This window comes from Poromitra crassiceps, assembly GCF_964638095.1.
Source record: "Poromitra crassiceps genome assembly, chromosome: 29".
Lineage (NCBI taxonomy): Eukaryota > Metazoa > Chordata > Actinopteri > Beryciformes > Melamphaidae > Poromitra > Poromitra crassiceps.
In genome coordinates, this window is record NC_139641.1 from 10,991,520 (window position 1) to 11,018,940 (window position 27,421).

The window sequence follows — 27,421 nt, forward strand, 5'->3', positions numbered from 1 at the left end:
AACAGCAGCAGCAGAATGACATCGCCGCCCCGGAACCATCCTGAAAAATAATCTCAACCACCTTCAAGTCAGTGTAAACAATCCACATTTCTAAATGTTATTCTTTTCCTTTGTCATTGTCATCTATAGTGGTTATTTGCATAAAAACACACAGTTTTATTAGGAAACGATTGTATCTTTTTTAAATATGTGCTTTGATTTAATCAAATGTAACTCAATTTGTAACGTGAGTTACTTGACAAAGTAACTGGTATAATATTACTGAAATCCTATAAGTAATAAGTTACAATACTGAGTTACTGCTAAAAGTAATATATTACATGTAATATGTTACTTTTGTAATGAGTTACCCCCAACACTGGTCATCAGTGCCCAGCACTTAAGTCAACTAATCAATGCTTATGATTTATGCTAATAGATAGAGTGTGGATAACACAGTAGCCTACATGCTTTGAATCTCTTAGTTTTAGCTATGCAGTGTTCTAAACAGACTGGATGGCATGCAGCAGATGATAAAGAGACTTGAGACTTGACTTGGACTTGTGAGACTTGACTTGGACTATAGCTAAAAGACTTGAGACTTGACTTGGACTTGCAAAAAATGACGTGAGCATCTCTGTCAGTGCCCGGCCACGACCCATTGCTGCGCAGCAGCTATAATTGTTGCTTATTGTTGTGGTGGGCCGTATGAGCAGCTTTGACTTGCATTGTGCATTGTCCATTAAGGCCCATGTAGTGGGACAGAAACAGTCACAATAAAAATACACAACAATAAGAACTATATAGGCCACACAACAGTTTATGTTTTCATATGAATACACGTGTTTGTTTGTTTGTTTGTTTGTCATGTTTTTTTTTCGAATATGTATGTAAACAAAACAAGAGACAATATACCGGGCCTTCAAAATTACACACGTTAACAAGTCGATTGAAATAGTATTATGAAATAAAGATGAAGGGGTAACAAATAGAGACATATTCGAAAAGGAGTGAGAAGAAGTATAACTTATTAACTCCCACCCCTTTTCCACAATACTAAATTATTATATTTATACTTGTATAACAACACATACTATAGAAATATCCACATATATATACATATATATATATATATATATATATATATATATATACACATGTATATGTACATACATACACACATACACATACATACATAAAACACTAGTCATAGTAATACATAATTATTTATATATATGACAATAATTGTTGTCATATATACACTATCCCATACATAGTATTCAATAATGTAACTATATAGTTATCAAAAAGATTTTTTTTTTAATGTAGTTATTCATACATAAAAACATAGTCAGACAGACATACATACATACATACTGTACATACTTACATACATACTTACATACATAAAACATGTCATCTAACACCACCACCACCACCATGTGAAAATCAGTGTAACACTCCTGCATTACTCTCCTCCTTGTACCTTGTGAAAATCATATTTTTGTACAATATTTTTTAAGTTTTTGTTTGGACATTGGACACGTGTGTTTGGATATTCGCTATCACTGACTGATATAAGGCAAAGAAAAGAGCGCCACCTACAGGAAATCAAACACCATCCACAGAAAATTCAACTTGGAAAAAGACAGCACAGTCCCTGCCCACAATGTTTGATTGACAGGTGATCTGTGGGAAGTGCAGTGCAGAAACACCACGGCAATGAGAGCTAAGACACCACACACACACACACACACACACACACACACACACACACACACACACACACACACACACACACACACACACACACACACACACACAGTTGCTTTAATAAGTCCTGTCTACTTGAGCTAACACAGCTCAGCAGTGGCTCCAGTGCCATAACACCACAGTCCAGGATGGAGAGGCTGAGTGAATGTGGTCTGGACTCTGTGGAGGAGAGTCATGGTTTCAGAGACACTGTAGAAGGACAGAATACCTGCTCTGTGATCCAGGTACACTCCTACTCTGGAGGACCGAGGAACTGAGATGAGAGTTCTGATACTCTTATGTCTGAAGTGACAACAACTGCTGTCACACTGTAATGTCCAAGACTTGTCATTGTATCCAAATCTACTTTCATACTCTCCTGTTCTGCTAATATCTTTATATGAGACTGCTATTGAAACAGAGCCGCTCCACTCCAGCTCCCAGTAACAACGTCCAGTCAGACCCTCTCTACTCAGGACCTGAGGCCAGAAAGTGAATCTGTCTGGGTGACTAGAATATGACTGTGCTTCACTCATGTGTGTTGCTTTTCTGTCCCCCTCAGATAATAACAGCTGTGTGTTTGCTGTGTTTGGATCCAGTGTGATCTGATGTGAATATTGTAAGAAGTCAGCTCTGGTCTTGGGCTCTGGTCGTGGCAGTAAAACATCCTCTTCAGTCACTGTCAGTGAGATCTTAGGCCGTTCTTCTGTCAGAATATCCTGTAGTTTATCTCTGACCTCTGACACAGCTGCAGTCACATCTTCAAAGTAGCGCAGAGGACGGGTATCGATCCTGGGTGAGTCTGTAGATTGACTGAGACGTGACAGCGAGGGGTAACTGTGGAGGAAGTGGATGTGATCCTCTGTGTGTGAGAGCTGCTCCAGCTCAACTTCTGTCCTCCTCAGCTCAGAGATCTCCTGCTTCAGCTTCTCCTGAAGTTCTTCAGCCCGACTCGCTTCCTCTTTCTGCTGGGATCTGATCTGCTGCTTCACCTCAGAGCTTCTCTTCTCAATGAGACGGACCAGCTCAATGAAGATCTTCTCACTGTCCATCACTGCTTTATCAGCAGAGAGATTCATAGCCTTCAGGTTCTGTTGTAGCACCTTCACGTCTTTCTCTCTGCCCTGGAGTCTCTTCTGGATTTTTTGCCGATTCACCCCGAGCTCTTTCTGCCTCTCGGCCCTTTCTGCGGCAGCTGAGACTGTGTCGTGTCCCTTATGTTCGTCCACGGAGCAGAGATAACAGATACACTGCTGATCAGTACGGCAGAACATCTTCATCACCTCGTCGTGAGAGCAGATGTTCTCCTGAAGCTTCACGGTGGCTTCCACCAGCCTGTGTTTCTTTAATGGAGCTACATCATAGTGAGGCTGGAGGTGCTGCTCACAGTAAGAGGCCAGACACACCAGACAGGACTTGAGGGCTTTCAGCTTTCTCCCAGTGCAGAAATCACAGCCCACATCTCCAGGTCCAGCATAGCAGTGATCAGGAGGAGCAGCTTGGAGTCCGGTCTTCCTCAGGTCCTCCACCAACTCTGCTAACATGATGTTTTTCACCAGGACAGGCCTCGGTGTGAAGGTCTGTCTGCACTGGGGGCAGCTGTGGATTTTCTTCTGATCCTCTACATCCCAGTGGCTTTTAATACAGCTCATGCAGTAGCTGTGCCCACAGGGAATAGTCACCGGATCCTTCAGTAGATCCAGACAGATTGAACAGCACCCTTTTTCCCCGTCCAGCTGAATTCCTTGCTGCGCCATTTCACTTCTCAGTGACAGTGAGTCGGATAGTTTCACTTCCTCTGAACTGAAACAAGCTGGGCTCTGCTCCAAACCAAACCTCTGTTGTTGTCTTCATGTTCATGTGCTGATCTGCAGTGAATGGGCTGGTCAGCTCTTGCACTTCACAGCATGTTTACACCCATCTTTAAACTGGCAGATCTGTGAAAGGGGAGGAACAGGAATGTGGAGAGAATATAACTGGCTGTGTTTGAGACCGGGGAGAAGAGGGAGGGGTGATCAGGCTTTGCTACATTCCAGGAAGAGGAGTGTTAAATACAAACTTAAAATCAATCTCTCTCCCTCCTTATCGCTGCAACATTTCAAAATAAAGTTCCAAAGCCTTGGAAGTGGCTTGTGGAAATTAACTATTTAGAATGGTTTGCTCTCTCGCTCTCTCTCTCTCCCTCTCTCTGTCTCTCTCTCTCTTTCTCTCTCTCACTCACTCACACACACACACACACACACACACACACACACACACACACACACACACACACACACACACACACACACACACTTTTGTAAGAGATTTCGTACGTAGCTGTAATAGAATAATGAGTAAAAAACAAAAGCCGCGTCCAGGGAGCCCCATCCTGCGTAAGTAGGGTTCCCAGAGTAAAACCTGGCCATTAACACCACTGGAGATAAGAAGGAGGTGGGATACTTATCCCACCTAACAGAATGAATATAGAAAACAATATGTAAGGGATAATGTATTGTGTGCCGGTGATTACTGGCGAAATAATGACCGACAGGTGAATGATTGAGCCCGACGCGCAGCGGAGGGCTCAATCATTCACCTGAAGGTCATTATTTCCAGTAATCACCGGCTCACTATACATTATCCCGCTTAGAACATGGCCTACAACTAAATCATTCAATAATCTGACAAAAATAATTATTCAAATAGATTTTTTAATAGCGTTTTCAACGACAAAGCGGTTTCATTCGTAATTGGCACATAAGACACCACAGCTGCAACTGGTTGGCCTAATTAGTAGTGTCTGCTGACAAAAGGCTCTTATCAACTGATTAATCCAGGTGTGGCAGAGCAGCGGTCGGTTGTCGAGAAATAATGACCGGTGAATCTTGTTGATTGACCAATCAGAATCGAGTATTCAAGAGAGCTGTGTTCTAACTAGTGATAGATGTAGGCCTGTTCAACACAAGTGTTTTGAATCACACCTGAAGGCCAAACCTGATTGAAATGTGTTGTGCTTTGTGACGTGTTAACGACTCAACTGCTGATGTGGAATAATTAATAATAATAAAGGCCACACATGTTTAGACAAGGCAACAGATGGATGGCAGAGAGGCAGATCTCTCCTGCAGCTGCCCTCATAAGAGTCTCATCAGATATAAGTTCACTTGGAGAGTCAGAGTCTCATCAGATATAAGTTCACTTGGAGTGTCAGAGTCTCATCAGATATAAGTTCACTTGGAGTGTCAGAGTCTCATCAGATATAAGTTCACTTGGAGTGTCAGAGTCTCATCAGATATAAGTTCACTTGGAGTGTCAGAGTCTCATCAGATATAAGTTCACTTGGAGTGTCAGAGTCTCCTCAGATATAAGTTCACTTGGAGTGTCAGAGTCTCATCAGATATAAGTTCACTTGGAGTGTCAGAGTCTCATCAGATATAAGTTCACTTGGAGTGTCAGAGTCTCATCAGATATAAGTTCACTTGGAGTGTCAGAGTCTCATCAGATATAAGTTCACTTGGAGTGTCAGAGTCTCCTCAGATATAAGTTCACTTGGAGTGTCAGAGTCTCATCAGATATAAGTTCACTTGGAGTGTCAGAGTCTCATCAGATATAAGTTCACTTGGAGTGTCAGAGTCTCATCAGATATAAGTTCACTTGGAGTGTCAGAGTCTCCTCAGATATAAGTTCACTTGGAGTGTCAGAGTCTCATCAGATATAAGTTCACTTGGAGTGTCAGAGTCTCATCAGATAGAAGTTCACTTGGAGTGTCAGAGTCTCATCAGATATAAGTTCACTTGGAGTGTCAGAGTCTCATCAGATATAAGTTCACTTGGAGTGTCAGAGTCTCATCAGATATAAGTTCACTTGGAGTGTCAGAGTCTCATCAGATATAAGTTCACTTGGAGTGTCAGAGTCTCATCAGATAGAAGTTCACTTGGAGTGTCAGAGTCTCATCAGATATAAGTTCACTTGGAGAGTCAGAGTCTCATCAGATATAAGTTCACTTGGAGTGTCAGAGTCTCATCAGATATAAGTTCACTTGGAGTGTCAGAGTCTCATCAGATATAAGTTCACTTGGAGTGTCAGAGTCTCATCAGATATAAGTTCACTTGGAGTGTCAGAGTCTCATCAGATATAAGTTCACTTGGAGTGTCAGAGTCTCATCAGATAGAAGTTCACTTGGAGTGTCAGAGTCTCATCAGATAGAAGTTCACTTGGAGTGTCAGATAGCTCCAAACGACAGACGATCCCATTTCAATGATGAACGCAGTGTGCCTTGAAGACAACACAGCACAAGCTCCTGCAGCATCGTACACAGAAGTGGCAGGATAGGATGAAAGTAAGAGTTGAGTGTATATAAGGTCAGTTGTGTTTTCACATCTGTCCAGATAAAGGGCAGAGTAGTGAACCTCATTGTGCTTTGGGACTGGAACTGATGGAGGTTTTGAGACAAACATCAGAAGCAGAGACCAGGGAAGGCTTCGTTGAGGTTGTTGATATAGATTTGGGGATACAAGGGAGTTGCGGGGAAACCTTCCTTCCTGGCCATAGATTGTTGTCATGTACTGGTGCATAGTGCTCAGTCTTAGGTATGTTTCAATGTAAGAGCATTCAGTCATCCTTACTTTTAACACAGTAGCTGGCAAGCTAAGGGTAATGGCTCTTACACTTAAGATCAGAGCTCACAGCAGATGCATAGATACATATACATTTGTACCCTTACTGTAATGCGTGTGTGTGTGTGTGTGTGTGTGTGTGTGTGTGTGTGTGTGTGTGTGTGTGTGTGTGTGTGTGAGTGTGTGTGTGTGTGTTACATTATACCTGGAACTAGTGTCCTCTAGAGAGAGAGTGGCGTCAGCGGAGGACCAAAATGCGAGACTCATTAGCCAATGAACAGCCAGGAATGGGTCTCGCGCTACTTTTGCATGCTAAAATAAAGCTGATAATGTACAATTTGATTCAAGGGGGGGAAAACCCTTTCAGAGTACAACACAAACTGTCTATTTTGCTGCAACTCGACAGTGCTGCTTAATCCAGGACCTTACTTCCTGGAACTCTTGAGAGTAAAAAACTGGTCCATTGGAGTGAATGGAGATGTCGGGACTCTTCTATCTAGACGACTCTACGACCCACTCTGTTGTAAATGTCCTCCCATCTGCTGGATAAGATAAGTAGCCAGGGCTCGCCATCGTTAACAATAACAGTTGATAACGACGCACGTGGTATATTGCACATACAAACACCGCAGCAACATGCCTACAGCTGAGTTAAAGGTAGCCTGTTGCCTCAAAAAGCACAAGTCACTGGTCTGGACTCCTGCTTTAGGACGGGGTTTGAATCCCTGTGGTGACATTGCTTATTTTTGTGGCAACTATACATCGAAATCCCATATTCTTCTCTATCAACAATTAAATGCACCAACTGTCATAACATTGGGTGTGCTTTCGGCATTCTTGCACTGAATGTCGAATAAGACTTTTCTCTTTTTGCCAAACGCTTGCTCATGTGGAGAGAGACACCAGGAGAGACTGAGACATGCCGTGAGTGAGATACACACACCAGGAGACAGAGAGACTCACCAGGAGAGACTGAGACATGCCGTGAGTGAGAGACACAAACCAGGAGACAGAGAGACTCACCAGGAGAGACTGAGATATGCCGTGAGTGAGAGACACACACCAGGATACAGAGAGACTCACCAGGAGAAAGACACCAGGTGAGTGAGTGAGTGAGTGAGTGAGTGAGTGAGTGAGTGAGTGAACGGGCACTACACTAGTTTACTTAATTCCTTTGACAGGGACAATAGACTATTTCGATCGATTAATCTGTTTATTTCTTCGATTAATCATGTCGACATCATCACTATCACATGTCCTGGAGCTGGCAACATTCAGCTGTCCATGGCTGAAGAGGGGGGTCTGACAGTGGCGCTGGAAGTACTTTTAGGTAGGGGGTGCTGCAAGGCCGTAGCCACCGATTCAACATTGGGGGGGACCTACGGTCACCGCCAATTTTTTTTTGGCCACTTTGTCGCCAGATAAGAGGAATATTAACATTAAGATTAGACTGTTGTGTCATTATTCAGTCACCTTTTCTCACTCACCTCCATGTCACCACTTGCTCCTGTTGCACTCATGAACCTCACGAATGGACTCAGAGTGACATATTTTGTGTGTTGTTTATTCTGAAAGGAATAATAATAAAATAAAGTGAGTCGGCTGGCTCTGCAGTGTGACTTGACCATTCAGATGGTAACAGGCAACTAACTGATGTAAACAAAAATACATATTGCATCCAAATCCCTGAATTACATTCGCATATTCAAGTAATTATACATTTGCCTATTCAAGTAATTATAATTAGACTTCAAATATGGATACAAATATAAAAGTAAATCTAAATATTATCAAATAAAGTAAGATCAGATTCATTAGCAGTCATACACACATACATTCATCTAATATACTATAATAACATTCCCAACAATAACCATTCTCTAAAGTAATTATGTTTCTACAAATAACAAGACAATAATACATTACATTAACCAACTGAATAGAGTACTTTCATCCGTGACACATATAGAATATACAGTAACACTGGATCCACGATCATTTACAACGCAGACATCCGGGTCATCTGCTCTACGCGTCCATTATAATGGAGCACTCTGCTATTAGCATTAACGTAGTTAGCGTTTCTCAAAACAAACTAAAACCGGATTCCTTTAAGGTTTAACCACCCGATCTAGTAATACACACAGAACCCCAACCAAGTAACACATGCTGGCGAGTTAGTCCAACCCTTCATTTAACTGTATCTGACGCACAACAGCCCGACCGGCACATAACGTTACTGGACGTGCAAGTATGCTAACGTTAGCTTAGCGCAAAGTACGTTATCTCAGTCGGCACACATCCCAACACAAAACACACAGCCCACAACCAAACATCTTATCAACAGCTTCGCTAGCTAATATACAGTGCCACTGTTATATCAAGGCGCTTGGTGACGTTTTACTGACCTGAAAGGAATAATAATAAAATAAAGTGAGTCGGCTGGCTCTGCAGTGTGACTTGACCATTCAGATGGTAACAGGCAACTAACAGAGCAGCGCGAGCTCACTTCCTCACCATGACGACACTCTTACGTTTGACTGCTCCAGCTAGACGTACTTAAAGGGACAGGCAAGCTGTATGCTTGTGAATGAAATATTGTGCATGCATACACTTTCAATGTGCCACACTCTCCCCCACATTTCAAAATGTCTCCTGACATTTGACATTTTTAAGATTTTCAATAATGTCTGTACTCACTACCACATGAACTCCTTAGGTACACAGTTACTTTAAACACACTCATACTGCAGTTTCAAGTGTGAAGGTCCCCTTTACAGGACCATACATTGTAACTCACTGTAACCATTCAAAAGTAAACAGATATCAATATTCACGGCCAACAACATGCAACTCTGTTTACACACAATACATACGACAGACTCAATTGAACTACTGGTGGAGTTAAGGCAACATAGAAGGCAGGTAACTCAAGGTCAGCATCTTCAGGGTTCACAGAAAATATACAACCATAGGCACTTAAATGTACAGTAGAACCACAGTGTCTATAACTACCAAGGCCTCCAAGGTGTTAAGGCAGCTTTGGGGCTGAACGAGTGGGACACCACATTAATGTCCGACATATTAATGTCCACATAACTAGGCACACCCAAAGTGGTATAGGTCAGTCTCCGAGGATGGTGTCTGGCTCTTCGTGAGTACAGGTGGGGTGAGGGTGACATGGCAATGTCTTCAGTGGAGGACAGGTGTTGTCGGACCTGTGCCTCCCTCGTGTGTCCCTCCAACCCCACACTGTCCGCACCGGTGCAGAGCGGTGTAGGTGTAGGTGTAAGATCAGGAATAGGGGAATTGGGCGGGGGTGTAGGTGTAGGTGAAAGATCAGGAATAGGGGAATTGGGCGGGGGTGTAGGTGAAAGATCAGGAATAGGGGAATTGGGCGGGGGTGTAGGGGCGGGTAAGTGGGCATGTGGTTCCAGGGAATGCGAACAGGACGGGAGTTCAGAAGCAGGGGGGTGGGACAGGGTGGGAGAAGGCAAGTGGGGTGGGGAAAAGAGCTGAGGCTGGGCAGGTGGTTCCAGGGAATGTGAACAGGACGGGAGTCCAGAAGCAGGGGGGTGGGACAGGGTGGGAGAAGGCAAGTGGGGTGGGGAAAAGAGCTGAAGCTGGGCAGGGGGCTCTTCAGGCAAGAGTGGCTGTGTGACAGTGGAGAGGGGCTGAGTGGGGAGTGGGACAAAACATTCTGCCTCTGGGTCCAGCACAGATTCCTCTTCTCTTTGAGTAACAGCTCTACGACTCCGCAAGGCGTATCTGAGTTCATAGTCGCAATCCGAGTCGCTTTCACTTAGTTCTGCCTGCCTCTCCATGAGGGGGTTTTTTGTCGGTCGCTGTTTGTTTGACTTTCTTTTGCAGTGTGTCTCTTGGACTATAGACTCTTCGATGGGTAGATAGTCACAGGGTAAGAGGAGGTTTCGATGGAGGACTCTCTTTACCCCTTTCCCATTCTCGGCTGTGACCTCATAGACTGGGCTACTAGGAGTCTTTCTCTGGATGACAACATGCACTTTGTCTTCCCAGTAGGATCTGAGTTTGCCCGGCCCTCCGCGTTGGGACAGGTTTCTCACCAGGACTCTGTCTCCTGGGTGCAACTCATGACCGTGGATTTTCTTGTCATAGTGCACCTTCCCTCGAGCAGCGGCTTTAGTTGCTGTCTCATTGGCGATGGAATAGGCCTCTCTCATTCTCCTTTGCCACTGCGCTACATAGTCCATATGTTTCCCTTGTTTGTTGTCAGTACCAAGGTTGAATAAGAGGTCTATGGGGAGCTTGGGAGACCTACCAAAGAGGAGGAAATAGGGAGAATAGCCTGTAGCCTCGCAGCGGGTGCAGTTGTACGCATGTACCACTTTCGGTACAGAGGTCTTCCAGTCGGCCTTCTCCTCCTCTGTCAGAGTCCTCAACATGCTCAAAAGGGTTCGGTTGAAGCGCTCCACTTGTCCGTTCCCCTCTGGATGGTATGGAGTGGTGTGGGAACCTCGTATACCGCTCAGTTCTTTCAGCCTTCCCAGCAGACGATTTTCAAACTCCTTCCCCATGTCATGATGGATTTTACTTGGGAAGCCAAACCGGAGGATGAAGTCGTTGAAGAGCTTTTCTGCAACCGTCTTTGCTTCTTTGTTTTTCGTGGGGTAGGCCTGAGAGAACCGAGTGAAGTGGTCCATGACAATCAGGATGTACTCGAATCCATGCTTGCATTTCTCCAGATGGAGGAAGTCGATGGACACCATCTCGAATGGGTACGTAGTTTTAATTGTCTCAAGCGGAGCTCTTGTGTGCTTCTGTGGTCTTTTATTCTTGAGGCACTCACATTCTTTGGTGACAAAGTGCTCAACGTCGACTTGCATCCTTGGCCAAAAGAACCTGTCTCTGATGAGGCTCAGAGTTCTTTCAACTCCCAAATGTCCCATCTTCTGATGTAGTTCTTGGAACACAAGGGGGTGGAATTCTCTGGGCAGGACGAGTTGATCTTTGTCTGTTGTTTTCCTGTGTAGCACTCCTTCATTGCTCACATGTAGCTTCGGCCACTGTCTTAATAGGATGCACACTTCAGGGTCCTCATTATTCAGGTCCTGTCTGGAGGGTCTCTGATTGCGGCTGATGTAAACGAGAGCTCGGCCAATGATAGGATCCTTCTCCTGAGCCTGCTTGATTTGTTTGGGGGTGAGAGGCGTACCTAGAGTATCGACAGTGGCATCCTGGACCAAACCCAGTGCTTGGATACACACACTCTGCCAGGTAGAATTCTCTCTCCCCACAGTGACTCCAGCTATTGTAGCACTGATGGCGTCAGGCCGAATCTCCTCTGTGCACTGTCCCATGTAGCTGTTGATCTCCAGTGGCATACGTGACAGACCGTCCGCGTCAGAGTTGGATTTTCCAGGCCTGTACTTGATTATGAAGTTGAAATCCGCCAACTCGGCTACCCACCGATGACCAGTGGCGTTAAGCTTTGCAGTGGTGAGGACATATGTGAGGGGGTTATTGTCAGTATATACGACAAAGGATGGAGTATGATACAGGTAGTCCCTGAACCTCTCACATATGGCCCACTTCATGGCCAAGAACTCCAGCTTGCCTGAATGCAGGTGGTAATTCTTCTCAGGTGGTGTAAGGGTCCGGGAGCCATAGGCGATGACCGTCATCTTCCCACCTTGTCTCTGATAAAGGACAGCTCCAAGTCCATCCTGCGAGGCATCACAGTGAAGGACGAAGGGCTGTGTCATGTCAGGGTATCCAAGGATAGGAGGAGAGGACAGGCAGTCGAGAAGCTGGTTACGAATTGATTGGTGGTGTTCTGCCCAGCTGATCGGGGTTCGAGAGGGCATTTGGTGGGAGTTCTTCCCTTGTCTCTTTCTCTTACCCTTTACGGCTGTGGTTGCTGTGGAGTTGGGCATGTTTGAGACAGGCACCTCTGGTGAGAGGAGCGCATATAGGGGCTTGGCGATCTTGGAGAAGTCCCTTATATATGGCCTGTAGTAGGAGATGAAGCCCAACATTTGCCTTAGCTCCCCCACGGTAGCTGGTCTTCTTTCCTTCAGTGCTTGAACTGGGGCTATGTCTTTGGGGTCCACAGTGTAACCATCTCCACTCACCATTCTCCCCAGGAACCTGACATTCCTGCTGAAAATCTCACATTTCCGGGGCGTGAGTTTTATGCCATGCTGCTTGTAGCGCTGCAACACCATCCTCACATGCTCCAGATGTTCTTCGAAGGTAGGGCTATGTACCAAGTTGTCATCAAGGTACGGCTGGCATATTGTGTCCCTGAGGCCTCTCAGACACTCCTCCATACTCCTCTGGAACTCAGCTGGGGCAGAGCTCAGGCCGAATGGTATCCTGTTCCACTGATATAGGCCCCACGGTGTAATGAAGGCAGTCAGTGGGCGGCTTACAGGATCCAAGAAACCTTGGTGGTAGGCCTTTCCCTGATCCAGGACGGAGAACCATGAGCTGCCGCTTAGGGAGTCCAACATGTCCTGGATGCGGGGAATGGGATGACGGTCTGGCACTGATTTGCTGTTTAATTCCCTGTAGTCACAGCACAGGCGAAGATTTCCATCCTTCTTCCTGACGCACACAATAGGAGAGGAGTATGGGGACCTGGAGGGAGTAATCCAGCCTTTGTGTAGCAGGTCCTGAAGATACTCCTTAACCTCTGCGTGCAACGGCTTGGGGATGGAGATATAGGTCTTTTGAACAGGTGCGGGATCTCGCAGTGTGATATGCATGTTCAGTGATGGGACGCAGCCAATGTCATCGTCGTCAAAACAAAATGCCTCACACTCCTGCAATAGCACCTCTCTCACAGCCTCCCTCTGATTCTCCGACAGATGTTCCAGATCCACAGGGGGGTGCCACTTGGGTCTTTGTACGTTGCCAGGTCTGGCGCTTGCTTCCTCGCTTGACAAGTCTCTGTTGACAAAGCTTGTGTTGACAGTGGAGCAGCTGGCGTACTGGTTAGTAGTAGAGACTGTGGGTCCCGAGACTTGTGGTTGCTCAGGAGAGGGAGTGACTGGATAGAATGTTTTGACAGTTTCGAGATGTCCAAGAATGGTGCGCTGGTCAAGTGAGATGCAGTGATTGGTGGTATTAGCGATGGGAATAGTGATGGTAGCTTTCTTCCCATGACCTGTCTTCACCAAGCCCTCTGACATTTCAAGTCCCTCTGGAAGCAGGTGCGAGTCATTGGGGGTGAAGAGGATGTCTTGCCCCTTGAACTTTGTTCCGAGGTGGGCTGGAAGTGTCACAGTTGTCACCTGGTTGGCAGACATTAGCATTCTCCTCTGACCTGTTGTCACCACACCAACAGTCTCCTGTGGGTCAGGGGTCCGGACAAGCTTCACCACCATCTTGGCTATTCTTGGCTTGATGGAGAATGCAGCACTCATGGTTTGGATGGTTACCAGATCAACCTTGGATTCAGGGCATTGAGCTCTCACTATCTCCTCAATGACATTGAAGCCAATGATGGGCCTCTCTGCAACTCCTGGATCATCTGAGACCAGAACAGGAACTGTGAGCACCTTGGTTCTTCTCTGTTCATTGCAAAGCTGAAACTGCACTTCCACCCAGCCTGTGAACGGGATTTCTGTCTGGTTTGCAGCTAGACCAGTCAACGTCTCGGGTCCAAGGAGTTCTGCGATCGGCCTAACAGCAGTGTGAGGGAGCTGTAGTTTCCTCCAAGCCTCGTTGATGACAGTGGCCTGGGCTCCACTATCCCACAATGCGACAGCTGGAACGTCATCTAGGAGGCAGTTGACAAGGCACTGTTTTCCAATTAGGCTGATGAGTTTGGACTTGTTTGGACTGTTATAACTGACATGCATGGGATTCAGTGGGATGGTCATAGTGGCTGTGTTTATGACCTGAATGTTTTGAGCTGGATTTTCGTCTTGTTCCAGTGTCATTTGTTCTCTCTCTGACTGTTTGTGGGACCCTGGGTATTGAGCTACTGTTGGTCCCCCCTCAGCAGCCCGTTCTCGTTTCCCATCTGCCTCTGCTTTCTGCAGCCACGAGAGACATGTCCAGATTCTCCACAGCGAAAACAGTGGTCACACTGATCCCCCCTCTGTGCCTGTTGACATGAAGCACAGCCCCTGGGTCGCTGTCTAGGCATTGGCCTCCCTCTTCCTGCAGGCTGGTAGGCAGAGGACTGGTACATCATGGATGTTTGGCCATGTGGATGGAAGGTGCTGGGCTGAAGAGCAGGTGGCTGGAATGTGGTGGGCTGAAAAGCAGGTGGCTGGAATGTGGTCCTATCCCGCTGGGGCTGGTGATTAGCAGACTCGATGTTTGCCAAGAAAAAGTGTCTCATCTCATTGACATCTGCTTTAAGCTCTTCCAGCACCTTTTGTGTTTTGGGGTCTGGGGCTTGGACTGTCTTGTACTGAGACTCACTCACCTTGGTCTTTGTACGAGTTTGTTTCTCTTGTGATAGAGCTGGGCTGGAGACCTCTGTCTGGATCTCACACACATGAGCTCCCTTCATGGGGGCAGACTTTTTGAGCTTTTTCTGTCTCTCTCCTTCCACACTGGCCGCCTCACTCACTTTCTCAATGAGAGTTTCATCTGTCACAGCAAGGTCACTCAAGTGTGGCTTCACCTGAAACTTGACTGCATCACTCAGGAGCCCGGTCTCAATGGCCCTGAGGAACTTCCGTTGGATTAGGTCGGGGCTGTAGTAGTCTTCATCATCCCCCTCACTGGACTTCCATAAGAGCCTCTCCTTTAATTCAATGGCCCGAAACAAGAATGTCTGGGCAGACTCTCTGTGCTCTTGTGAGACATTGACCAGTCTGTTGTAGATGTCCGCTGCACTTTCTTCCTTATAGTGGCCTCTTAAGATGATTTTTAGAGAGGAGAGGTTGAGGTCACTCTTTATTTCCAGCATGTCCCTGAGGTGAAGGCCTGGGTTCACTGCTCGTACTACTGCCTCGATGATCTCCGTCTCTGAGTGTCCTTTACGGAGGCCTGCATCAATCTGGTGGACCAGGCTTGTATAGGATAGCTTGTCCTTCTGGCCCCCTTCTCCTATTTGGCCATTGATCTTAAACTCCCTCCGTAAGGTGACTTCAGGCAGTGATGTACGGTGTGGAATGTTCTGTCTTATCTCCTCGGACGAGAAGTGAAGAGGTGTGAGGCGGGCTGTTAGACGTTCTACCTCCTGTTGTAGTTGGTTACGCTGGTCCGGCATTATGTGCGTCGCCTCTTCACCAGCTCCCCCCATTTCTCTGTTTTCACGAGCTTCTCTCATTTCTGTGTCTTCATCGGCTTCTCCCATGGCCCTAATAAACTTGAGAAGATCTCTGAGAGACTCAGACACACTGTCAGAACTGTCATTTTCCTCCTTGTCCTCCAGTGTCGCCTCAACTATTTTAAACAGGGATCTCCTGGTCATATCAGAGAATATTCCCTTGGGAGCAGTACATTCCAGATGCTCACACACACTGATGAGCTGTGGCTTACTCAACTGACGGAGCGCTACGCTCACCTCGTCGAACATATCCTCCATGGCGGTGATGCTGGTGATCAGGAGATTCAGGATCGTCTCTTTCTGGAGTGGTTCCTCTGCTGAATTGCACGACTCACTCCTGGCTGATGGCTCGCCAAAAATATGTTGCACTCATGAACCTCACGAATGGACTCAGAGTGACATATTTTGTGTGTTGTTTATTCTGAAAGGAATAATAATAAAATAAAGTGAGTCGGCTGGCTCTGCAGTGTGACTTGACCATTCAGATGGTAACAGGCAACTAACTGATGTAAACAAAAATACATATTGCATCCAAATCCCTGAATTACATTCGCATATTCAAGTAATTATACATTTGCCTATTCAAGTAATTATAATTAGACTTCAAATATGGATACAAATATAAAAGTAAATCTAAATATTATCAAATAAAGTAAGATCAGATTCATTAGCAGTCATACACACATACATTCATCTAATATACTATAATAACATTCCCAACAATAACCATTCTCTAAAGTAATTATGTTTCTACAAATAACAAGACAATAATACATTACATTAACCAACTGAATAGAGTACTTTCATCCGTGACACATATAGAATATACAGTAACACTGGATCCACGATCATTTACAACGCAGACATCCGGGTCATCTGCTCTACGCGTCCATTATAATGGAGCACTCTGCTATTAGCATTAACGTAGTTAGCGTTTCTCAAAACAAACTAAAACCGGATTCCTTTAAGGTTTAACCACCCGATCTAGTAATACACACAGAACCCCAACCAAGTAACACATGCTGGCGAGTTAGTCCAACCCTTCATTTAACTGTATCTGACGCACAACAGCCCGACCGGCACATAACGTTACTGGACGTGCAAGTATGCTAACGTTAGCTTAGCGCAAAGTACGTTATCTCAGTCGGCACACATCCCAACACAAAACACACAGCCCACAACCAAACATCTTATCAACAGCTTCGCTAGCTAATATACAGTGCCACTGTTATATCAAGGCGCTTGGTGACGTTTTACTGACCTGAAAGGAATAATAATAAAATAAAGTGAGTCGGCTGGCTCTGCAGTGTGACTTGACCATTCAGATGGTAACAGGCAACTAACAGAGCAGCGCGAGCTCACTTCCTCACCATGACGACACTCTTACGTTTGACTGCTCCAGCTAGACGTACTTAAAGGGACAGGCAAGCTGTATGCTTGTGAATGAAATATTGTGCATGCATACACTTTCAATGTGCCACACTCCCACTGCTGTGTTGGAATCCTCATTCTCTCTCCCACCCTTTTTGGACTTTTAGCCTTATTTAGAGGAATATTTAATTTTAAATTAACATTAGGATTATACTGTTGTGATGTCATTATTCAGTGTCTTCTCCTCTTCTCTGCAGCATTACTCAATTTACCCTCAGGAATCAGGGACAGTGATAGCCTACCTGCTATTCCTCCCATATATCCAGGGCCGGATTAATAGTACCATGGGTCCCCGGGGCTATTCATTTTCTAAGCTATTCATTTAGCCTTTTAGTCATAAAGATTATATCTTCCAGACTGAAATGTTATAACAGAAGTGGAGTATTGGCCAGAATTAGATGAACATTTGGACACTTATTCAGCGGGTATTTTGCATGTTGCATTCAGGTGCACTGTAAAAAAAAAAAAAAAAAAAATTTTTTTTTTTTACATCTCTTGCCACCAGGGGGTGCTGCAGGACCCACCGCACCCAGCTTCCCGCGCCCTTGGGGTCTGAAGGCAGACTCCCACTTCTTTTCTGTGACATCATTCACTGATGATGTCACAGTGGGATTTATGACATCACTGATGATGTCACACATCACTGGGATTCATGACATCACTGATGAAATGGGAGAGTTTGATCACCACCAACGAAGTGCTTGCTTCCTCTTTAGTCATGGAAGGAGGGATCTTTGGGCTGATAGTATGGCGTGGTGTTTTGCTCTGGTTGGATGTAGGATGCACAGGCTGATGAGGACCAGCGACCCAGTTGTTGAAGGGAGGCGGAGGATACCCCCTGTATGGCTGCTGATGTGGCTGCCCCGATCCTGAACGAGTGGCTGGTATAGTTCTCTGCAGGGATGTTGGCATTTCTGGAGTGTTGTTTTGAAGTGATGGATGAACCAGGATCTCGTCATGTGATGATGGGGAGAAAAGAGGAAAAGGGGGGCCAAGGCACTATCGGGTACATTTCATATAATGCGGAGGACTGATCCAAGCCGGCAAACTGCTGCGGCCAAGTGCCAGCGAACCAGTGGCCTTGGTAAACCCCCATGACACAGTGGGATTTATGACATCACTGGGATATATGACATCACTGATTAGGTCACAGTGGTATTTATGACATCACGGATGATGTCACAGTGGGATTTATGACATCACAGTGGGACAGAGAAACAGAGAAATAGACAGAGCCCCAGCTCCCATTCAAGAATGTGATGTCAACAGTGATGATGTCATAATTGATGATAATGTCATCATTGGTAATCATTAGATCAGCACTCACATTGGTGACACGAAACCACCAGAAGAAAGAGCCTCGATCTGAAGCAGAACCCTGCGTCAGTTTTATCGCCCAGTCTTTCACTGGCTGAATCCACAAAACCAACAACCAGCTGTGAAAGTCCTCTTTAACTTATCCATCTACTTAGTGAGCACACAAGCTTACAAAGAGATATCATCCCCACAAGCCACACCTACTTTTTTCTGAGAAGACACAGCTGAAAGCAGCGATGGCACCCTCTCTCCTCCAGGCCTACAGGAGGCGCTGGTGGATGGCGGTGACGGCGGTGATAGAGAACCTGCTGTGTTCCGCCGTGCTGCTGGGCTGGGGCTCGCTGCTCATCATGCTCAAGGGGGAGGGCTTCTACTCCCACCTGTGCTCAGAGAATGACTCGGTGGTCGTGACCCTGGGCAACGCCTCCAGCGGCAAGGAGGCGGAGTGGCTCAGCTGCGTGGACCAGGAAGAGATGCTGAACCTGGGCTTCACTATTGGCTCGTTCTTGTTCAGCGCCACCACCCTGCCCCTCGGCATCCTGATGGACAAGTTGGGCCCGCGCCCAATCCGCCTGGTGGGCAGTTTGTGTTTTGCACTGTCCTGCATTATGATGTCAGTGTCTGCCTACGACCCTGGTGTGCTGTCGGCGCTCATCTTCCTGGCTCTCTCCTTCAACGGCTTCGGAGGCATCTGCCTAACCTTCACGTCCCTCACGCTCCCCAACATGTTTGGCAGCCTGAGCTCCACCATCATGTCTCTGATGATCGGCTCCTACGCCTCCTCTGCCGTCACCTTCCCTGGAGTCAGGCTGATCTACGATGCAGGTGTGTCCTTCCAGGTGATCATGTGGGTTTGGGCGGGTCTTGCTGCGTTCGTCTTTTGCAACTGTTTCCTCAACTGGCCAGTAGAGGGCTTCCCCGCACCAGACGAGGTGGATTACAATACGATCCTGACACTGCAGGAGCTGGCTGCGAGCGACCAGAGGACAGTGAGGGAGAGACTGAGTGAGAAGAACGTGGACATCCGACACTCCACAGAGAAACTACCTCCAGGTGCTGAAGCTCAGGCCACACCCAAAGCCATTCCCTTCTGCCGGTCGGTTTTCTCCCCCATCTTCCTGTGGAGTCTGGTTACCATGGGGATGTCCCAGTTGAGGATCATGTTCTTCATGGGTGCCATGAACAAGATGCTGGAGTTCATGGTCACCCGTGGCGTGGAACACCCGTCCGAAGAGCTGGTGAAGAAGGCGGCGAAGAACGTGAGTTTCTACTCATCCATCTTCGGCACGCTGCAGCTGCTGTGCCTGGTGACCTGTCCTCTGATCGGCTACATCATGGACTGGAAGATCAAGGAATGTGAAGAGGAGAAGAGCCCCGCCTTAAGCGGGGAGCAGAAGCAGTCTAGTGTGCCCAAGAGAGACCGTGAGATCCAGAAGGTGACCAACGCCATGAGAGCCTTCATCTTCACCAACCTGCTGCTGCTGGCCTTCGGCTTCTGCTGCCTCATAGACAACCTGCCTCTACAGATCCTGACCTTCATCCTGCACACCATGGTCCGAGGCTTCATCCACTCTTGCTGCGGAGGTCTCTACGCCGCTGTCTACCCATCCAACCACTTTGGCACGCTGACCGGCCTGCAGTCCATGATCAGCGCTGTGTTCGCTCTGCTGCAGCAGCCGCTCTTCATCTCCATGGTCGGCCCGCTGAAAGGAGACCCCTACTGGATTAACCTGGGCCTGTTGATCTTCTCATTGGCCGGCTTCTTGTTGCCGGGTTACCTGTTCTACCATCGCAGACACCTGGTGTTAGAAAGGTTCCCTCACAGGTACGGTACCTACTCACGGCGGGGCGACCTCCGGATCTGTCCGGCCCCACGGAGCCATGAGTCAGATCCAGCCAGCTCCTAACTCCCTGGATTACTTTTTGGTGATGATGTCATAATTTTTTAAGCGTTATAACATCACCGGTGATGTCATAGGTGCCTGGCTGCCACCAGCCACTATATGAGGAGGCACATGACATGTGCACACCAGTTCACTCAGTGCACTCGAGTTTGACAAGATCGACGAGTTTGACACGTTCCATCCAAGCCATGTGGATAACACCCACATCACACAGAGTATTAGCCCGGTAGACGAGCGCTATCAATCTCTCAAAGATGCTTCTGCAGATCTAGACCACTTTTACTTCATAGACGAGACCGCAGGAGGTGCTCATAGACAAGACCATCCAGATCGTGAGCGGGTTAGGTGGCGGGACCTCCAACATGCCGTAATGGGCACGCCTGAGACAATGCAAGCTAGAAACAACGAACCAAGTTTATTCCTGCAACAGCAGACCGTTGGTTTTCCAAATATATTCGCGGGGAGTTCAGAAATCCCCTCAGGAGATCGGTACGTTCCGGGCCCCAAGCGCTGGCTCCCCAACACCTGGTGAGGGAGAGGGAGGTCAGGGTAAAGTGGGGCACCGGCCACGAGACGCAGGCGCTCAACCACTCAGAGACCAACGGCTACAAGCACCCCACCAATGTTGGGCCATGGCCTGGTGGTGGTGGTCTAGAGCAGGTGTTCCCAACCTTTTTTGTGCCGCGGACCGGTAGATAGATGGAAAAAAAAGTTGCGGCTCGCGGCCCGGTAGCAAATGCGTTGCGGCCCGCTACCGGTCCGCGGCCCGGTGGTTGGGAACCACTGGTCTAGAGAGCATCATCACACAGCCAAGGATTGTGGGAACTGTAGGATTTCTTTATGTACGTGCCTTCAAAATGAGCACCAGCATTTAATGCTTTTTTATGCTGTTTTTTTTAGCACCAGTCATCAGTATTTATTTATTTTTTACGGCCCCCTGGTGGCCTGGATTAATATATATATATATATATTTATTTATTTATTTATTTATTTATTAATAATATATTAATAATATTATTATTATTATATTAATAATAATATGTATTTATTATTTCTTTTTTACTTTAGGTGTTTATTATGTTTTTTTTTACAAGATAGACATATACACAAGACAGACAGACACACAATACAATCCTTGACAGCAAAACATGACAGACTTAATTAGTGAAAAAGAAAGAGAAATTGACAGGACAAGTTCTGGGATCCCTCTCATGTTGAGAAGTACCCTACTACAGGTAACCACCTTCTCAGACTTTAATTGTAATTTAGCAGTTAAAAATTCCATGACATAAACTTCCTTGAGTTTGAGCTTCCATTGTCCCACTCACTGTAGGTGGTTGTGGTTGTCTCCATTTCAGTGTTATCATTTTTCTTGCAGTCATTAGGAATATAATTGGTCAGTACACTTGTCTTCAGGAGTCAGATCGAGCAGAAAAAGACTTGGGCTGAGTGCTAACTCTATTCCCAGAATCCTATCTATATTGGTGTATATAACTATGTTCATTACTGTATATAATTGTGTAATATGTAAATCTGTTACATACATATGTGTATTTATTACATATAATCAGTGTTGAGCAAGTTACTTTCAAAATGTAATATACTACATATTAGTCAAGTCAAGTCAACTTTATTTATAGAGCACATTTACAACAACACAGGCCGATCACAGTGCTTTACAAGTAAGAAAAATTGTAAAATAGCAACGTTTGTGGACAAACGTTGCTATTTTACAATTTCGGCTCAGAAATTGTAAAATGGTAACGTATGTGTCTACAGCGCTGGCCGTGGTTTGGGCGTGGTTTACGGAGATTTTCTGTTTCTAACCCCTCCCCCTACTCTAATCCTAACCCTAAAATCTGTAATGTAAATTGTAAAATAGCAACGTTGGTCCAAAACGTTGGTATTATACAATTTTCTGTGAGACTGTGTTGGTAAAAACACAAACATAAAACAGGTACAAATGCACTAATCAGAAGCAAGGTGCAGTACAAAGTGCAGTAAAGCACTAGTGCAGTAATATTACTAGTTACTTTCATTTGAAAGTAATACGTTTGTAACTGTATGCCTCTCAGGTTTATGTCCCCTCTCTCTCTCTTATGCTGTCTCTCTCTCTCTCAGATTATTATATATGTAATAAGATGTCTCAAAGGGTGCAAACCTAAAAAAAGCCCTGGCCCAGATAACTTAAGCGGGCGTATTTTAAAGGTATGTGCTGAGCAATTAGGTCCCATTTTCAGCCATATTTTCAATCTGTCACTCCGCCAGCAGAGGGTGCCGTCCCTTTGGAAAAAATCGATTGTGGTCCCTGTTGCCAAATGCATAGTCTCTTAAAACAGACTGTCTCATCTACATCCGGCGAATGCAGCTATACACAGTCTGTACGTTACACCCCCAGAACATGCACAAGGAAGTTGGGGAAAAAACCTTCAGACAGGAAAGAAGTTTGACCGAATCCGACCAATCACGACACGTGTGTCCTCGAAAAATGCGGCATATTGGATTCTGATTGGACTAATGAGCGGAAGACCCGCCTTTCTGCGATTCTGATTGGACTAATGAGCGGAAAACCCGCCTTTCTACTTCCCATTCCGGTTGGTGCATGATTCTCCCCCACGAAGTACAGACGGTATGGCGGAAGCATTTGAAAACTGCGGAAGCCAACTCGTCTGTTCTAAGAGACTACCAAGTGCACCAATCCAAAATCACTCAATGACTTCCGGCCAGTGGCCCTAACCTCCCTGGTCATGAAACAGTTTGAGAGGCGAGTGAAGGATGAGCTAGTAAACAAAAACTGACTCTTTTGCTCGATCCACTTCAGTTTGCCTATCGGGCTAATAGAGGCGTGCAGGATGCTACAGCCACCTTACTGAACCTTCTCATATTCAAGCATCTAGAGGGCAGTAAGAATCACGTTAGACTGCTCTTTGCTGATTTCTCATCAGCATTTAACACCATCCAGCCGCACATTCTGGTCGAGAAATGAACCAGCTCTTTCGGTCTGGATAAGTGCCTCGTTGGTTGGCTTCTAGATTTCCTAACGAATAGATCTCAGCAGGTGAGGGTCAATGGAATACTGTCCAGTATCTTATTGTCCTCTACCGGCTCGCCCCAAGGCTGTGTTTTATCTGCTTTCTTATATATTCTATACACCAACGACTGTCGCAGCCGTTTCGCCAACAGATTCATCGTCAAGTACGCTGACGATTCTGTCATCGTCAGTCTGCTTGACGATGATGATGTGGGACACGGCCAAGTCATCGACGACTTTGTTTCTTGGTGCGAAAACGCTTCCTTACAACTCAACGTTTCCAAAACGAAAGAGGTTTGTATTGATTTTAGACGTTCCCCCCCTGTTCCCCTGTCTGCTGTGATGTCGTCATGACTTAAACAAAAATCCCCCCAAAATGGAATGAAGTGATTCACCGGAATACATACAGTATGAGTCTTTTTGTCAAATCAACCTTTTTTAATGAATATAATTGCAGTGAAAATTGCACAGACTAATTACAGGGTATCCACAGGGTCTTGAAAAGTATTAAAAGTTGATACATCAATTTAGGGAAAATGAAGGCCCTTAAAAAGAATTACAAATTCTTAATTGCCATTTAAGAGGATATTGCATTTTGTGGCTATTGTGCTGATTGTGTTAAATGAACATATGATATCGTCTCATATCGATCAGACAATTCAGACCCCTGAATTGAATCGATATCGTGTCGTGACAGACTTTGTGATTTCAGCAAATATTGTATCGTTGTCAAAATAATCTATATAATATCGTATCATGATGAAATTCAACAGGCCCTTAGTGTGTGTGTGTGTGTGTGTGTGTGTGTGTGTGTGTGTGTGTGTGTGTGTGTGTGTGTGTGTGAGAGAGAGAGAGAGAGAGAGAGAGAAAGACAGAGAGAGAGAGAGAGAGAGAGAGCAAACCATTCTAAATTAATAATTTCCACAAGCCACTTCCAAGGGTTTGGAACTTTATTTTGAAATGTTGCAGGGATAAGGGGGGAGAGAGATTGAAAAGTTTGTATTTAACACTCCTCTTCCTGGAATGAAGCAAAGCCTGATCACCCCTCCCTCTTCTCCCCGGTCTCAGCCAGTTCCATTCTCTCCACATATTTCCTGTTCCTCCCCTTTCACAGATCTGCAAGTTTAAAGATGGGTGTAAACATGCTGTGAAGTGCAAGAGCTGACCAGCCCATTCACTGCAGATCAGCACATGAACATGAAGACAACAACAGAGGTTTGGTTTGGAGCAGAGCCCAGCTTGGTTCAGTTCAGAGGAAGTGAAACTATCCGACTCACTGTCACTGAGAAGTGAAATGGCGCAGCAAGGATTTCAGCTGGACGGGGAAAAACTGTGCTGTTCGATCTGTCTGGATCTACTGAAGGATCCGGTGACTATTCCCTGTGGGCACAGCTACTGCATGAGCTGTATTAAAGACTGCTGGAAGGAAGAGGATAAGAAGAAAATCCACAGCTGCCCCCAGTGCAGACAGACCTTCACACCGAGGCCTGTCCTGGTGAAAAACACCATGTTTGCAGAGTTGGTGGAGGACCTGAGGAAGACCGGACTCCAAGCTGCTCCTCCTGATCACTGCTATGCTGGACCTGGAGATGTGGGCTGTGATGTCTGCACTGGGAGAAAGCTGAAAGCCCTCAAGTCCTGTCTGGTGTGTCTGGCCTCTTACTGTGAGCAGCACCTCCAGCCTCACTATGATGCAGCTCCATTAAAGAAACACAAGCTGGTGGAAGCCACCGTGAAGCTTCAGGAGAACGTCTGCTCTCGTCACGACGAGGTGATGAAGATGTTCTGCCGTACTGATCAGCAGTGTATCTGTTATCTCTGCTCCGTGGACGAACATAAGGGACACGACACAGTCTCAGCTGCCGCAGAAAGGGCCGAGAGGCAGAAAGGGTTCAGGGTGAATCGGCAGAAAATCCAGAAGAGACTCCAGGGCAGAGAGAAAGACGTGAAGGTGCTACAACAGAACCTGAAGGCTATGAATCTCTCTGCTGATAAAGCAGTGATGGACAGTAAGAAGATCTTCACTGAGCTGGTCCATCTCATTCAGAAGAGAGGCTCTGAGGTGAAGCAGCAGATCAGATCCCAGCAGAAAGAGGAAGCGAGTCGGGCTGAAGAACGTCAGGAGAAGCTTAAGCAGGAGATCTCTGAGCTGAGGAGGAAACACACTGAGCTGGAGCAGCTCTCACACACAGAGGATCACATCCACTTCCTCCACAGTTACCCCTCGCTGTCACGTCTCAGTGAAGCTACAGACTCACCCAGGATCGATACCCGTCCTCTGCACTACTTTGAGGATGTGACTGCAGCTGTGTCAGAGGTCAGAGATAAACTACAGGACATTCTGACAGAGGCATGTCCTAAGATCTCACTGACAGTGATGGATGTTTTACTGCCACAACCAGAGCCCAAGACCAGAGCTGACTTCTTACAATATTCACATCAGATCACATGGGATCCAAACCCAGAACACAAACTGCTGTTATTATCTGAGGCGAACAGAAAAGAAACATGCATGAGTGTATCACAGTCATTTTCCAATCACCCAGACAGATTCACTTCCTTGCATCAGGTCCTGAGTAGAGAGGGTCTGACTGGACGTTGTTACTGGGAGGTGAAGTGTGTTCACCCTGTTAGAATAGCAGTCTCATATAAAGATTTTAGCAGAACAGGAGGGTGGGAAAGTATATTTGGATACAATGACAAGTCTTGGTCATTAGGGTGTGACAGCAGGAGTTGGCACTTAATGCATAACAGTATCAAAACTCCCATCCCAGGCCCTCCCTCCTCCAGAGTAGGAGTGTACCTGGATCACAGAGCAGGTATTCTGTCCTTCTACAGCGTCTCTGAAACCATGACTCTCCTCCACAGAGTCCAGACCACATTCACTCAGCCTCTCCATCCTGGACTGGAGTGTTATAACACTGGAGCTGCTGAGCTGTGTAAGCTCAAGTAGACATGACTTATTAAAGCAACTGTGTGTGTGTGTGTGTGTGTGTGTGTGTGTGTGTGTGTGTGTGTGTGTGTGTGTGTGTGTGTGTGTGTTGAATGCATTTGCAATTGTTCAACTGTGATGTCACCTGAGATTTGGGTCTGGAAGGAAGAGGGTGTGTGTGTGTGTGTGTGTGTGTGTGTGTGTGTGTGTGTGTGTGTGTGTGTGTGTGTGTGTGTGTAGTGATGTCACTCAACTGGAAATGATGTCACACAATTGCTCGGCTGTGATGTCATCAGGCAGTTGTGAGTGGTGTCTGTCTGCACCGCTTACTTCAGCACCTGGGTGATTTTTTTCGATAAGACCACGGGGGCCATTTTGTGTGGAAAAGGCAGAAGAAACACAGGTGCAACAAAACACTAATGAGGGTTTCCAAATTCCAATCATGGAAGTTGGAAACCCTCCTTAGTGTAACACCCACCCGCCTTTTCCACACAAAATGGCCCCCATGAAAAAGACTCAACCACTGTCAGTGGAACATTGCTCCCAGTTTCCTTGAGGGAAAGCCCCACCCTGGCCACTTTTAGAAATCAATTAAAACAATGGTTGAAAGCCAACCAGACATGTAATCATTTATAGTATGTTTTTGTATTTTTGAGTGTACCTTACTATCTATGTTTCGTTTGACTGTGTTCTATTAATTATGTATGTAGCTCTTACTGTTCTATATTCCTCTGTTTTTATGTTTGGGGACTGCGGATGGAATCTAGCCTCGTGCTAAATCTGCCACTTTTGACACTTTTACATCATGTTTCAGGTCTGATTTATCTGTTGCATGTTTGATGTGTTTATTAATTGTTGCATTATTGTCCCGTCTAAATCAACAAATAAAGTAAAGTAAAGCCACAGGGGGAAGATTATAGGCATGGTGGATCGCTCCAAGATCAATTTGACCTTTTCCTGCAGGTTTTGTAGAGGACACGGAGGTCGCAGCGTTCATCTGAGTTTTCTTTTTTTAATTTCCTGTTTTGAAATGTATCTTTTCATATGCAGAATTTAAAGCGTCCTGCGTTTCGTCTTAAACGCACCCCTACTTCAAAGAGCTTGTAAATGATTTACATTTGCTAGGAGGCATTATCCCATAGATACGCTGGTGAACCCTCATTTCATCATTGCTGTTGCTGTATGTCACTTTATAATTATAATGAT

At 46.0% G+C, this 27,421-nt stretch overlaps 2 protein-coding genes and 1 pseudogene across 3 annotated transcripts; 2 read left to right on the forward strand and 1 right to left on the reverse strand.

Moving 5' to 3' along the window:
• Positions 1-1,517: 1,517 nt before the first annotated feature.
• On the reverse strand, positions 1,518-3,503 carry LOC310799921 (E3 ubiquitin/ISG15 ligase TRIM25-like). The gene has a single exon (XM_083662529.1). The coding sequence runs from the start codon at positions 3,486-3,488 to the stop codon at positions 1,833-1,835; it is 1,656 nt and encodes a 551-aa protein (XP_083518655.1). The 5' UTR covers positions 3,489-3,503; the 3' UTR covers positions 1,518-1,832.
• A 15,069-nt stretch (positions 3,504-18,572) lies between these two features.
• On the forward strand, positions 18,573-20,255 carry LOC310800050 (large neutral amino acids transporter small subunit 3 pseudogene; annotated as a pseudogene). The gene has a single exon. The product of its transcript is annotated as a large neutral amino acids transporter small subunit 3 pseudogene (transcript).
• Positions 20,256-24,562: 4,307 nt separating this feature from the next.
• On the forward strand, positions 24,563-26,623 carry LOC310799912 (E3 ubiquitin/ISG15 ligase TRIM25-like). Its single transcript, XM_083662521.1, has one exon. It carries the CDS (start codon positions 24,578-24,580, stop codon positions 26,234-26,236), a length of 1,659 nt encoding a protein of 552 aa, XP_083518647.1. The 5' UTR covers positions 24,563-24,577; the 3' UTR covers positions 26,237-26,623.
• Positions 26,624-27,421: the final 798 nt, after the last annotated feature.

Bases quoted from the DNA above. Each gene is read 5' to 3' on its own strand.
- LOC310799921 (XM_083662529.1), bottom strand. From the start codon at position 3,488: ATGGCGCAGCAAGGAATTCAGCTGGACGGGGAAAAAGGGTGCTGTTCA.
- LOC310799912 (XM_083662521.1), top strand. From the start codon at position 24,578: ATGGCGCAGCAAGGATTTCAGCTGGACGGGGAAAAACTGTGCTGTTCG.